The sequence below is a fragment of the Tursiops truncatus genome, chromosome 13, assembly GCF_011762595.2.
Source record: "Tursiops truncatus isolate mTurTru1 chromosome 13, mTurTru1.mat.Y, whole genome shotgun sequence".
Taxonomy (NCBI): Eukaryota; Metazoa; Chordata; class Mammalia; order Artiodactyla; family Delphinidae; genus Tursiops; species Tursiops truncatus.
The window spans coordinates 5,319,109-5,333,785 of record NC_047046.1 but is presented as its reverse complement, the minus strand read 5'-3'; the positions used below and the strand labels follow the sequence as shown (position 1 = coordinate 5,333,785).

General features: G+C 46.4%; 1 protein-coding gene, 1 non-coding gene and 1 pseudogene across 2 annotated transcripts; 2 read left to right on the top strand and 1 right to left on the bottom strand.

The window, feature by feature from the left end:
- The first annotated feature begins 1,150 nt into the window (after positions 1-1,150).
- On the top strand, positions 1,151-2,938 carry LOC101327346 (large ribosomal subunit protein uL11-like; annotated as a pseudogene).
- Positions 2,370-2,491, top strand: LOC117307794 (U6atac minor spliceosomal RNA). Its single transcript, XR_004521666.1, has one exon. It is a non-coding gene; the product is annotated as a U6atac minor spliceosomal RNA (small nuclear RNA).
- Positions 2,939-7,814: 4,876 nt separating the features above from the next.
- Positions 7,815-10,481, bottom strand: UBC (ubiquitin C). The gene is made up of 2 exons (XM_033836723.2): positions 10,323-10,481; positions 7,815-9,489 (listed from the first exon to the last, which is right to left on the bottom strand). Exon 2 carries the CDS (start codon positions 9,484-9,486, stop codon positions 7,885-7,887), a length of 1,602 nt encoding a protein of 533 aa, XP_033692614.1. The 5' UTR covers positions 9,487-9,489; positions 10,323-10,481; the 3' UTR covers positions 7,815-7,884.
- Between the last annotated feature and the right edge of the window lie 4,196 nt (positions 10,482-14,677).

The following is a 14,677-nucleotide window of genomic DNA, read 5'->3' as shown; positions in this document are numbered from 1 at the left end:
CTCCTAAATGTGAGACACGACAGACCATTCTTGAGGCCCTGGGCTTGCTGTGATGGCTCTACCACCCAGCCCAGCAAGAAGATTCTTCTTGGAATCAGAGCCTGAATCAGACGCTTTGGGTTCCAAGCACCGAGAGCTGCGGTCAGAGCAATAAAACAGAAAAAACCCCAATCTTCGCGGTGCTTCCACGGGGACCTGAGAGCATAGTGGTTAAGATCGTGGAGCAGGGTAATCCCACTCTTGGATATATAACCGGAAAAAACAAAAACACTAATTCAAAAAGATACATGCACCCCAGTGTTCCTAGCAGCCTTGTTTCCAATGGCCAAGATATGGAAGCAACCTGAGTGTCCATCGACAGATGAATGGATAAAGAAGATGTGGTACATATATATACAATGGAATATTACTCAGCCATAAAAAAGAACAAAATGTTGCCATTTGCAGCAACATGGAGGGACTTGGAAGTCATTACGCTAAGTGAAATAAGTCAGATAGAAAAAGGCAAATACTGTATGATATCACTTAAATGTGGAATCTAAAAAATACAACAAACTAGTGAATATCATAAAAAAGAAGCCCACTCACAGATACAGAGAACAAACTAGTGGTTACCAGTAGGGAGGGGAGGGATGGGGCAATTTAGGAGTGAGGGAGTGGGAGGTACAAACTATTGGGTGTAAGGTAGGCTCAAGGATATACCGTACGATGCAGGGAATAGAGCCAATACTTTGTAATAACTGTAAATGGGAAGTAACCTTTAAAATTGTATTAAAAAATTAAAAATACAAAAAAATAAATAAAAATCTATACAAATATATATTCCATAACATTAAAAAAAAAAAAGGAGTGTGGAACTGGGGCCAGACTGCCTGGTGCCCTCCCTGTACCTCAGCTTCTACATCAATAAAATCTGGACGTTCACCGTGCCTTGGTCTCAGAGTCGTTAAGAAGTTTCGGACTGGGACTTCCCTGGCGGTCCAGTGGTTAAGACACTGAGCTTCCAGTGCAAGGGGCACAGGTTCAATCCCTGGTCGGGAACTAAGATCCCACATGCCAGACAGAGCAGCCAAAAAAATTAAAAAAATAAAAGGACAACGAAGAATTTTCGGATTGGAGTGCCATGCATGATGAGGACTGAGTTATCAGTATGCTAACAGGTAGGGGAACTAACAGTAGACAAATATCCAACCAGTCAGAAAATTCCAGATACTGAGAAGCGCTATGAAGGACCTAGGAGTGGATCATGGGATGAGACTAGTTGAAAGCCAGTGGACTAGTTTAAAATGGTGGTCATGGAAAGGAGGTTGGAGTTGAGACCTGAGAGAGGAGGTGGGTCCTCTGATGGGAAGATCCAGGGGAGGGCATTCCAGGCAGAGCTGAGTGCAAAGGCCCTGAAGCAGGAAAAGCCTCGGGCTGTTCCTAAGCCGTAAAGAAAACTGTGCAGCTAAGGGAGAATGAATAGGGGCAGAAGAGCAGCAATGAGGCCAAGAGATAGGACGGCTGGTCTTTGGGGATTTTTACGCAGGGGAGGGCTTCTTGTTTTCAATAACTAACTGGGATGGCAAACCAGCAAGCAGGAAGACCTGGACACGAGGGCCGGCGGTCCATGTGCTGACGCACTGTCACCTTCTGGGGGTCCCCTGGGCCTCATCCCCCTCCCCATGCCCTTCACACCCTCCTGATTGTTGTATTTGCCCAAAGAGAGAGTCCGAAATGAGGAATGAGGAACATAGGCTCAAGCCATCAACTTTCTGGAAATCTGCACATCCCACACTACTTGGAGGAGGGTGGGTCATCCAGGGCCCAAGTGGGAGCAGAGACCAGTTCGGGGGTTAAGATGAAAGAAATGGGTGCCTCGGATCAGGGTGTTGGCCTGGAGAAAGAGCCACAAGAGTCTGGCTATGTTTTAGAGGCTGAGTGGATGGGATTTGCTGATGAATTGGACTGGATGGATGAAAGAGAGGTTGAGACTTTGGCTGGAACAGGAAGACACAGAGGAGATATTAGCTGAGACAGAAAGACGAAGGGACAGACAGGTGGAGTGCAAATTGGGAGACAATAAATGTGTTCTATTATATATATTTTTCAAAACGGCACACACATATGAGGAAACAATCAGACAAATCCACAACGGGAGACATTAGTTAAATCGGCTGGCCTGGTTCTTCAGTCAGTGTCCTAGGAAATACAAAAGACATAGGGTTGTTCTAGATTAAGAGAAAGAGAGGGTGTGGGGAATTCCCTGGCCGTCTAGTGGTTAGGACTCTGCCTCTCACTGCTGAGGTCCTGGGTTCAATCCCTGGTCAGGGAACTAAGATCCCACAGGCCACGCTGAACAGCCAAAGAAAAAGAGAGACAGAGGAGAGGTGTTGTGTGAAGAGAGAGAAGGTTAGCTCTCCCCTGGACTAGGACAGAAGAGGCCCTCAGGCCTGACAACACAGATATGCTTAAAGTACAGCCACCTACCCACGGTTTCTCAAAGTTGTGTGCCTGAGGTACACTGGTGGGGAATTCAGTGCCACATCTGCCGTGACCCCTGAGATCTGCCCCGTAGGTCTGTCTCCAAAAAAGGTTGGTGATGACATTACCAAGTCAACCAGTGACTGGAAGCGTCTGAGGATGACAGTGAAACTGAACATTCAGAACCAACAGACTCAGACTGAGGTGGTATGTTTTGCCTCTGCACTGATCATCAAAGTCCTCAAGGAACGGCCAAGAGACGGAAAGCAGCAGAAAAACATTAAGCACAGTGGGAGTATCACTTTGATGGGACTGTCAACATTGCTCGACAGATGCAGCACCAGTCTTTGGTGAGAGAATTCTCTTGGAACCATCAAGAGACACTGAGCACTGCCCAGTCTGTGCTGATGGCCACCACCATCACGACATGAAAGATGACATCAACAGTGGTGCCAGGCAATGCCCAGTTAGTTAAAAGCTAGAAAGGGAAGTGTTTCAATAAAGGAGCACATAAATAAAGAATCATTTCACAACCAAACCAAAAAAAAGAGAGAGAGAGAAACATAAAGGAGATATAATAACCAATGCAAAGCATGAATCTTTACTGGATCCTGGATCAAAAAATAAATCAGCTATACTGACATTCTTGGGATGATTTATTCCAAAAACGTTCAAAATTCTCTTTTGGCAGGGAAACATTTGAAAAAAAAATGTCTAATCTGTTTTCAATTTTCTTTTTAAATGAAAGAAAAGAACAGGGCCATTTTAAGACCCATGTAGGCTCTAGACATTTTTACTTTGGATGCCACAGGCAAATATAAAGCATTTCATATTCTATTTTGCATTAAAAAGTACCCCCATTAAATACAAGTCCCTATGTCAGCACTGAAGTCTGTGCCAGTTTATGTGTTACCTTCTGAAGATTCTAAAATATTTAAATTCAATCTTGTAATTTTCATATATTGGATACAATGTGTTTTTTACAGTCTCGAGCATTTGGACGGGGGCCTTTGAAAATTCTCATGAAGGCCATCAGGTTGGACTATGCCAGGGGAATGACCAACAGGGAGGGGGCAGGGAGTTGTGACCCAGCATCTGTGTGGGCCAGTGTGGAGGAGTCAGCATTTCCTTTAAAGCCCATATGACTGGTCTGTTCTGCATTGTGTGTGACCGCCTCTAGGAAGTCCACTTACCAGTTTCCCTTCCCTGGTATTTTTGGGGGTTTCTGAGGAATGCTTACACTTTCCACAAATCTGTGCTGATAGCCCCTTGCTGCTCAGCCAGCCTCCTGCCTCAGGAAATTCTGCCAGTGACCTCTTGCCATCCTACACACGCCTTCTCTGGGCTGCAATATAACCTCTCTGTGCTGTCCCAGGAACCCAGCTCTTTCCTTACTGCAGCCAAGGCTATAGACTTGTTTTTATTAAAGTCAGACATAGGGGAAAGGTGGTATTTTAGAAAGAGGGAGCAGCTGGAGTGAAACAAGGACGTAGAAAATGTCAGGGAGCATATGGGGAAAAAGAAAGTGGTCAGCAGATAAGAGAATCAGGGAGAAGGGCATTTTGAGGGGTTAGATCTGATGAGATACTGTAAGAAACAGAGAACCTACGTTGAATAATAGCTACGTTAGATGCTATGGAGGAGTCATTCCAGCTGGAATGGAAAAGGAGATGGCTTGGGGCTTCCCTGGTGTTACAGCGGTTAAGAATCCACCTGCCAATGCAATTGAACCAGGGATGAGTTCCATCCCTGGTCCGGGAAGATCCCACATGCCGCGGAGCAACTAAGCCCGTGCGTCACAACTACTGAAGCCCGTGCGCCTACAGCCTGTGCTCCACAACAAGAGAAGCCACGCAATGAGAAGCCTGCGCACCTCAATGAAGAGTAGCCCTGCTCTCAGCAACGAGAGAAAAACCTGCATGCAGCAACGAAGTCCCAACGCAGCCAAAAAATAATTTTTTTAAAAAATGGAGATGGCTTCAGGACCGGCAGAAACAGGATAAAGTAAAAGGCATTTGGGAGGACAGTAAATTAACTTTTACTAATGAGTAAACAACCCACTGTGAGAAATAGAAAAGTAAAAGCACAAATTGCCTAGTCAGCCACACCGCTTGGGGGCGCTGCAGGCTTCATGACTAAACCAAAGTCTGTTCCAGTAGCTCCCTCTTCCGGCAGAGATATCACTGCACACTAAGGCTGACATCCTTGAGTTAACAAGCGCTTGCCAATCTCTAAACAGCATACCTCTCTGAGGACCATATTTATAATAATTTGACGAGGACTTCGTTGTGCTTGCAGACGAAACATAAAAAGGAACACTAAACAAATGAGCCACGCATTTTTCTTCTGGTTTATTCAAGATTCACACAATCACATCTATGTAAATGAATCCTTACATAGTATTAACTCACGTGTGAAACCAAACTTTGGGGTGCTTTAAGATCATTCAACGAAACTGAGCAAGTCTAGCATCTCTGTTCTTCAGCCTCAGAATCCCTTGATGATAGAAACGCTTCTCGTTCATCACTATATCACTATTTTTCCTGTCATGCTTGTATTTGTTGGGTGAAGGGTCCTGTAAATGTTCACTAGGGATTGTGTTGCTCTCGGGGTCTTTATTCTTGAGAAAATTACATGAAAGGTATTTTTCCTTTATAATGAAAGGATATTAGAACTCTGTCAAAACTATAAAGGACATAAAGTGAAAAAGCATGGTGCAGGACAGACTGCAAGCCAGTATGCTACCTTTTGCATAAAGGGGAATTAATAATTAGCAGTCGCTTGTACATGCATAGAGAAACTCTGAAAGCACATACTAGGGGAGGTGGAGAACCACGTGGCTGGGAGACAAAATTGAAAACTTTTCATTATATACTGTTTTAAACTTTTTATATGTCTGAAACACATGAACGTATTATCTACTCAAAAAAATAAAAGTAGGAAAATACGAGACAGTAACAAATACCGTAATTATTATTTATAAAAATGTTTTAAGGCTGATTTTTAAAATTATCCCCAAGAGCCTTATTAAATAGAAATCTTGTATTTTTATGCTATCCTTTCAAAATATTAGTATATGACAGATATGTGTATAAGGATGTACTTTACAGCAGGATTGTAACAGCAAAAACCTAGAATCAAATGTTGGTGGACAAGTTAAATTAAGTCACAGATCATCTATACAATGAAATACTAGCTGGAGTATTAAAAATGATGGAGATCCTGATATGCTGGCATGGAAAGATGTCCATAATTACCTAGTTTAAAAAAAAAAGCTGAGAAACACTATGCTGTGAATGGTCCTATTTGTATTTATGTATACATCTATATGTATTTACTACACAGGAGGAAAGCCCAAAGGAATACCGAACTTTAAAATTAGTTATCACTGGGAAGGAATATGGTTAGTTAACTACTTAGGAACTTAGGTGGGCTACCTTTGACTTTATAAAACAATGTATACATTGTAATTAGATACAGTAAGAGGCAAATATACTCATTTTCTTGGGAGTAAGCTTATGTGTAACTTTCACTTCCTTTATCATGATTTTAATGTTTGTACTATCTTGTGCATATTTTAATATTTAATATATTTACATATAGTTTGTACCATCACTGATTTTAGTGTTTTTAATTGTTTTTCAAATCTTTTCTAGTGTTTACACCTGTAGTTAGCAATTTCTTTCATTAAACTTGACAGGAAGGAGCCAAGTGTTCCTCAGCAAGTTCTCCATTGAGCATCCCCACCCCTAGGACACCCACACAGCTTTATGCTCTAATGCCAAGATCCTTCTAACTGCGTGTCGCACACATGGTTCCCCCCATGAGCTGACCCAGCCCCACATTCTGAAACATCACTAGCCACTGACCGCCTCACACTCGAAGACAAAGCACTCATCACTAACACCGCCCTAGGAAGCTTGCAAAGCCTGTCCTGCAGGGCGGTCATTTTCAAGATGCTATTGACGTTTTACCCCTATGCTATGACCACTTACTTTTAATGAGCAATAAAATTACACAAAAACTACTCACAGCGACTGGACGTGGTTACAGGTGCTGGTGGAGTTCCGGGGATTTTTGTAATGTTGCTTCTCGACCTGTATGTTCATTTGCATGGGTGAATCACGGAAATCCAGTGAACTATACATGCTCTGGTGTCAATAAAGTGAAAACTCACAATAAGAAACGGATTTGCCTAAGACAAACTTTTCAAATGGCATTTCCTAGTTGTGATGCCCTAAAGCGAGGACTTAAGCCTGTTGACTTCAGGTATTTTAGGACTGGCAGTAATACAGAATTTCCTCTGCATCAGAAGTTACACATGCATACCCTAAAAGTGGGAGAGAGGAAGGGAGAAGCTAGCGGGAGTGATGCTCTTTGGAGAACAATCCCTTATTTCGAGTCCTTCAAATAAGCCTCTGACTTCTGGGGTACCTACCAACCAGTGCCAGCTCCTTATATTAAATCAGCTTCCCTGCAACTTTCACCTTTGGCTCTAGTTATGACATACAAAGATACTTACCAGTAGCATCTGATTGGTAAGTCACTACTATAAAAGGCCAAGAGCCAATGGCTTCACCCACCAATTTAGCTATATACAAATCTTTCACCTAGTCACAGAAAATTAAGGAATCTTGACAACTTTATCTTAGCAAAAATTTTGACAATAGCTTTACTTCTCTAACTACCAACTCCTAAACTTTCTAGCATAACGCCTAATGAGACTTTAGTAAAAATTAAACTGCCACATCCTAGAGAACAAACTTATGGACACCAAGAGGGGAAAGTGGCAGGGGGTGGTGGTGTGATGAATTGGGAAATTGGGATTGACATATATACACTAATATGTATACAATGGATAGTAAGAACCTGCTGTATAAAACATAAAATTCAAAAAAACATTGCCACATCCTTTTTAAAAAACATCTGGTCAAATGACTTTCTATGCAGCTCAATGTGAATTTAAACAGAGCTATGTACTAAAACTGATTTTTCTGTAGGTTCCCTTCCACCACCCCGGCCCTCTAATAGCTCCTCCCTGCTGGTATTCCAGAAACTCTCCCACTCTCAGGGACCACACCCAAACTCAGTATTTTTAAAGTCAGTAGTTTACAAGTAAACCTACATCTAAGCGTCCACATGGAAAATTCTAACTTCAACCTCCAACTTGTCTGGGTTTTATTTATACTCACCCACTACAGTTCTATGTTAAGGCCACCTTTTACTGACACTGCTTACCTCTAGGTTACCACAAAATCATCTGGTAGACCAAAACTTTGATCCCTCACACCCCACCCCTAATTAAAAAGAATCTTCTGCAAACACTTATTAAAAAGAAATAAATTACACTATTTGAGAATGCCAACAATTTTATTGAAAGAAAAGTGCAATGAAACTTGTCAAAAGCTTAAAAGGGAGAACTTAGACACCTCCCCTCAAGCGCAGGACCAGGTGCAGAGTGGATTCTTTCTGGATGTTGTAGTCAGACAGGGTGCGCCCATCTTCCAGCTGTTTCCCAGCAAAGATCAACCTCTGCTGGTCTGGGGGGATGCCCTCCTTGTCCTGGATCTTCGCCTTGACGTTCTCGATGGTGTCACTGGGCTCCACCTCCAGGGTGATGGTCTTGCCAGTCAAGGTCTTCACGAAGATCTGCATACCACCCCTCAGACGGAGGACAAGGTGCAGGGTCGACTCTTTCTGGATGTTGTAATCAGAAAGAGTGCGGCCATCTTCCAGCTGTTTGCCTGCAAAGATGAGCCTCTGCTGGTCAGGGGGGATGCCTTCCTTATCCTGGATCTTCGCCTTCACGTTCTCGATGGTGTCACTGGGCTCCACCTCCAGGGTGATGGTCTTGCCGGTCAGGGTCTTCACGAAGATCTGCATACCACCCCTCAGACGGAGGACAAGGTGCAGGGTCGACTCTTTCTGGATGTTGTAATCAGAAAGAGTGCGGCCATCTTCCAGCTGTTTGCCTGCAAAGATCAGCCTCTGCTGGTCTGGGGGGATGCCCTCCTTGTCCTGGATCTTCGCCTTGACGTTCTCGATGGTGTCACTGGGCTCCACCTCCAGGGTGATGGTCTTGCCGGTCAGGGTCTTCACGAAGATCTGCATACCACCCCTCAGACGGAGGACAAGGTGCAGGGTCGACTCTTTCTGGATGTTGTAATCAGAAAGAGTGCGCCCATCTTCCAGCTGTTTGCCTGCAAAGATCAGCCTCTGCTGGTCTGGGGGGATGCCTTCTTTATCCTGGATCTTGGCCTTCACATTCTCGATGGTGTCACTGGGCTCCACCTCCAGGGTGATGGTCTTGCCGGTCAGGGTCTTCACGAAGATCTGCATACCACCCCTCAGACGGAGGACAAGGTGCAGGGTCGACTCTTTCTGGATGTTGTAATCAGAGAGAGTGCGGCCATCTTCCAGCTGTTTGCCTGCAAAGATCAGCCTCTGCTGGTCTGGGGGGATGCCTTCTTTATCCTGGATCTTGGCCTTCACGTTCTCGATGGTGTCACTGGGCTCCACCTCCAGGGTGATGGTCTTGCCGGTCAGGGTCTTCACGAAGATCTGCATACCACCCCTCAGACGGAGGACAAGGTGCAGGGTCGACTCTTTCTGGATGTTGTAATCAGAGAGAGTGCGGCCATCTTCCAGCTGTTTGCCTGCAAAGATCAGCCTCTGCTGGTCTGGGGGGATGCCTTCCTTATCCTGGATCTTGGCCTTCACGTTCTCGATGGTGTCACTGGGCTCCACCTCCAGGGTGATGGTCTTGCCGGTCAGGGTCTTCACGAAGATCTGCATCCCACCTCTGAGGCGAAGGACCAGGTGCAGAGTGGACTCTTTCTGGATGTTGTAGTCAGACAGGGTGCGCCCATCTTCCAGCTGTTTCCCGGCAAAGATCAGTCTCTGCTGGTCTGGTGGGATGCCCTCTTTTTCTTGGATCTTCCCCTTGACGTTCTCGATGGTGTCACTGGGCTCCACCTCCAGGGTGATGGTCTTACCAGTCAAGGTCTTCACGAAGATCTGCATTGTCTGTTGCAACAAAAAAATTAACACAAAAAATAACCCCAGCGTTTAACAGGTAATTCAGAGGTCAACACATACCTAATGCTACAAAATTATACGTCACTATATACTAACCAAATGACTAACCTGCCCCAAAACTCAGAAGCTTGACAAATAAGGTCAAAAGCAACGTTTCACGCACTTAAGAAAGAAAAGCAGTCAATTCGCGGGCCTCACTTACCCTCCCCCCTCACTGGCTGGCTGCCCCCTGCCAACACGACAGCGACCACCCCAGGCCCAAACCCTGCGCCCCGAGACCAGAAAAACTCTCCCTCCACACATACCAGCAGGCGGCCCCACCCTCGATTATGAGCCCACGGAAGGGATGACGTCTCGGAACCGCGGTGGCGAGCGGGTCCCCTCCCCCACCGCGGGGGCAGGACGGCTCCGTGGCGTCGGCAGTTACTGTCCCCTTACTGGGACGGGAAACCGAGCTCTCGCTCGAGTCAAACCGTGACCTCATGTTCGCTTCCCTCACACGCCGCCCAACCCCGTTCCCCAAAAAGCTGGGCCCCGCCGCCACGGAGACCTCCCGGGCCTCTCGCGTTTCCTTTTCAGGCGCAGTCCCCTCCCCCGCCCCCCATCTTCTCTCTCCCACCTCATAGCCCGCTTCGGAGTCCGGCTTCTCCCACCGAGGGACGGGGAACGGACGCCATTTTGCCGCGTTCCTCCCTCTCAGGGCTGCCCTGCTGCTAGCCGGCCCCGGGTGACTAAAGGCCTCGGCTGCTCCGTCTGCCGCAGCGGGCAAGTCGACACCCCTCGCCCCCCGCGGCCGCGAGACCCCCGGGCCCCCTCCTTACCAAATGGTGGTGTCGGCAGCGAACGCAGAAAAACCGCAACTCGACTCCCAAACTTCACGAAGCTGCTTCCGCACCGCTCCCGCCGGCGCTGCCTTATATAGTTACAGGTAGCGCCGCTCCGATAGATCCTTCCGCAGAAACGCCGAGAAGGGACTACTTTTCGCAGCCCTCCTGCCCTCTGAAGAGAAACCCCAGGCTCAACTAATTCCACTCATAAAATGCTCTCCTGTGAAGACTGGAGCTTTGGGGCCGAATCTGGCGCGGAGCGGGCCGCCGTCCCGAGAGGCCTGGCGGAGGGATCAGCGCGCTCGTGGAGCGCTGCGTCCGCGGACTTGCCCGGGGCTCGAATTGGGGGGGAGGGAGAGTGGGGAGCGGGCGGCCTGAAAACCCGGCGTGGAGTCGCCCAGACGTCCGGAGCGGGCCGTCTCCACCGCCCGGCCTCGATGCCCCCACCCCCCGGCCCGGACGGGCCCCGCCGTGCGCGAGGCCCGCCCTAGGCGTACAGGGCTCCGGCCGAGCGCCTCACACCGAGTCGGGGTCCCGCTCCCCCAGCGGACACCCCGCCCTGCCCTTACCCCCCGCGAATAAAGAGGGGTGTTTATTGTGAGTCATATTTAGATATGGATAGTGTTTCTGTTGCCCTGAACTTCCCCCTCATCCTCAGCCCGTCGCGAGGCCTACTCTGGGAGTCCAGCCCCCGAACTTGCGGCGGCCGCGCCCATCCCCCACCGGGCGGGCACCCAGACAAGACGAATGACTCGACAAATCCCAGGGCCGCGGCCTCAAGCCCGCCTCAGACGGGTCGTCAGGAGCCTCAGGAATTCCTCAGAACACAGGAGTGGAAACTAAGTTTCCAAGGGAGAAATGCCTATGGCAGGTCTACATTGAATTTTGAAAAGAAAAGCAGAAATTCCACATAGCTGTGTAAAACTCTTTGCGCTGGACTTGAAAGCTGACAGAACTTTCCAGATTGTTCTTCAGCCTTCCTGGTTTGTGCTTGATTATCAACAGGGAGGCGTTGGAATTTGAATTCTGTTGACATTTAGTTGAGCTCAGAAATCAGAAATCAAACCTATTTAAGCCCGAGATTTTAAGAAGATACTTATTGAATCTAAGTTCTGTTTATTCCTGGGGGAAAAAAATTAATATCCCAAATATAAAATTTAATTCCCTAGGCAAATTCCCTTTGGGTAAAAGAAAAGAAAAAGATCGTCAGTTAGATCTTTTTCCTTTTTTTATGACAATCTATTTTATGATCTCTATGTCCTTTCACCAGCAGATTTTTCAAGTATTTTGAAATATACGAACATGATGCCAACAGATTTTTTTGAAGTTTACAGTGGAAAATCTTCCTCATGCCTTCAATTCCCCAGCCACCGTTCTTTCTGGACTCTTCTAGAAATATTCCCTATTTGTACAAATGAGGGGAGGGTGTTTTTAATTTTTACCCTTAAAGCCTTCAAAAATATATAGAGAGAAAAAGGGGCAACTGACTAAAAAATGTTCTGCCGTTAGGAAAAGACTACATTCGTGCTTGAAATTATGAACATTATATTATTTAAACATTATACTTAAAACATGAATCAGAACAAAACTGCTATATATTTTCTTTGGTAACCAGGGTATGCACTTATGAAAAAGGTCTGAGCAATTTCAAAATAGACTTTAACCTCTATCATTTTTAACATTTTTCAGAATGAGTTTATTACTGGGAAATTAGAATGAATAAGAAAAATAAAATGTCATTTTTCAGGTTAGCAGGAGACCCCAGTTGACAGGGACAGAGTAAAGAGACAAAGTTGGTGATTAAACATCATAGTTAATCCCACTAGGGGATTGTAAGTAGAGAAAAAAGTATGTAAGTTAAGGGGTCTTTCGCTCAAGAAAGCAGGTTTACTTAACCATAGAACCAGCAGGCTTGCTTAACAAAAAACCCATGCAACAGAAGCATGAGACATGCCCCGAAACAAACAACGGTGGAAGGAGACCCATATCGTGCCCAGTGAGCTCAGTCACTTAATGATCCCTAGGACATGCTCCTCTGGGCATACTAAAAACAAACATATAAGGAGAGGGTGACATTATACTGAAACCTGAGATGACTTACCGTTTTTAATATATGTTACCACCTTTTTGCTCATTTCCACTGTGCCATGACAGTCCTGACTTGACTATGGAGGGACAAGAAAACTCCCCTGCCTGACATGGCGGAGGAACTGATGATGGAAGCTTAACATCTACTCAAGAATGAGGAAGAAGGTGGTCTTTTCCCCCTCCCCATTTTTTGTTGGATTCTAAAACTGTAGCCCACTAAGTTCTCGAGGTGCAGCCCCCTCTCGCCCACCCGCTTGGAAGCCTCACAAGCGTCCTAGTCTAATAAATCCCTCCTTAGCTATCACTTTGCCTCTCGCTGAATTCTTTCTGAGCTGAGACATAAAGAACTGGAGCTCCTCGGAGCCTCCCACCCCCCCGAGACACATTTCTGCCATTTCACAGTGACTTCCAGTACAGACTTCCATGAACGTTATTTCTAAATTTTTGGAAAGGGAGTTTAAAGGAACAGAACATCAAGGCTCTTTATAAAGTTTTTTTCTCCCTAAATTTCAGAAAGAAGTTTTTAGAGGAACAAAAAGCTGAGACACATTCTCAGGTGACCAGACCTGGCTTCAAACCACACCCTGTTTGCTTTGGGCTGTTCCTTTCCTGCAAACCTTGTGATGCCTGTTGTTTAAAGGCTGAGTCACGAGTTTTGTGACATAGTTTTTTTCATGGTCCAAAAGGTACAGAGAAAAACAGGCCTGATTTCAGAGGCAAGGGAGGGAAAGAAGGAGAAAGAGGGGGGAGAGGAGAGAGAAGAGAGGCTCAGAGGGTGGGGGAATGGGCCCTGGGTTATCTCCAAAGAGAGAACAACATTCTTACGAGCTGAGAACACTGTGTTGTCTCTAGCAGAAAAATTCTCTGCACCACCCCTGCGGTCCCTAACTTAAGTCTAACTGTGGGTTCGGTTGAAGCACAATAGAAATAAACATTTGTCCAAGGGCACTGAGGTGAGGGGGAGGGGAGGGAAAAATGACTGCCCCAAAGACAGGTGGCTGCCCTTTACCTCGAGCAGTGGTTCTCAACCACGAGTGATTTGGCCCATCGGTGGACATCTGGCCATGTCTGAAGACTTTTTTTTTTTTTTTTTTTGGCCCCCTCTCCGCTCGCGGGATCTTAGTTCCCTGACCAGAGATTGAACCCAGGCCACAGCAGTGAAAGCACTGAGCCCTAACCACTGGACTGCCAGGGAATTCCCAGGAGACATTTGTGGTTGTCATACTGTGGTATTGGGGGTGAGGAATGCCACTAGCACCCAGTGATAAAGGCCAGGGATGCTGCTAAACATCCTTCAGTGGACGGTCCCCCATAAGACAGAATTACCCGGTCCCCAATGTCAGTAATCCATTGGGTTGATAAACCCTGCTGTACAGGGGATTTTTGTTGCTGTTGTTACAACTGCTTTTCTGTTTGCTGAGAAGGGCTCCCGAAGTCTGAATGTCCCACTTGGATTCAGGAATCGGGTATCAAGTCACGCTCCTAAAATCCCCGGACCTGGAATGCAATGTGCTAGAACGCGCTAGAAGCAGCTTGAGTCACTGGATCCATTTTCAGCTCCTTCATCCACTGACCCATCCTTTGCAGGCGCCCCAGAAGGGATTGCGTCAGAGCTGGCACCAATGGAAGCGTGACAGAGACCCAGCAACAAGGCGGGATTGGTGGGCAGGCGTGAGCACGTGATGAGCTGAGCTCACAAAGGGCCTGGGTGTTGGGCTGCAGGGGGTCGGACTGGTGCCTGTTTGTCCACCTGCCTTTCCTCCTTCCCCCAAAGGATTCAGCTCCCCTGAAGGTCACACAACCTTGTATGGGACTTAACTCAGCATCATGAGAATGTTCGCACAACGACCAGCAAACATTTTCCTCCTAAGGGAAGGGTGAAATCGGAGAGCTGGATGGGAAAGGTTTGCCTTGTGTTGTCATCAGTTACATAACCATAAAAGGAAGTCAAGGGAATCTGCGCCTTAGAGGGGGAAAAAAAGAAGAAGAAGAAGAAGAAGCCCTAGATGCTCTGTTCCTTTTCCTGCTTACATTTGTGTATTTGCATTGTGTGGCAGACAACAAACTGCTCCGGCTTCAAAAGAACCCATTTCATCCCCCCCCAGTCAGAAAGTTCCAGTCCCCAATTTTGCCTAGTATAGGAACGTTAAGAAGTTAGTTAACTTATTGGGCCTTTGTTTTGTGTTTTAATTTGTTGTCTTTAAATTGTGGCAACATACACACAGAATATATCTTCTCAACCATTTTTTAGTGTACAGTTC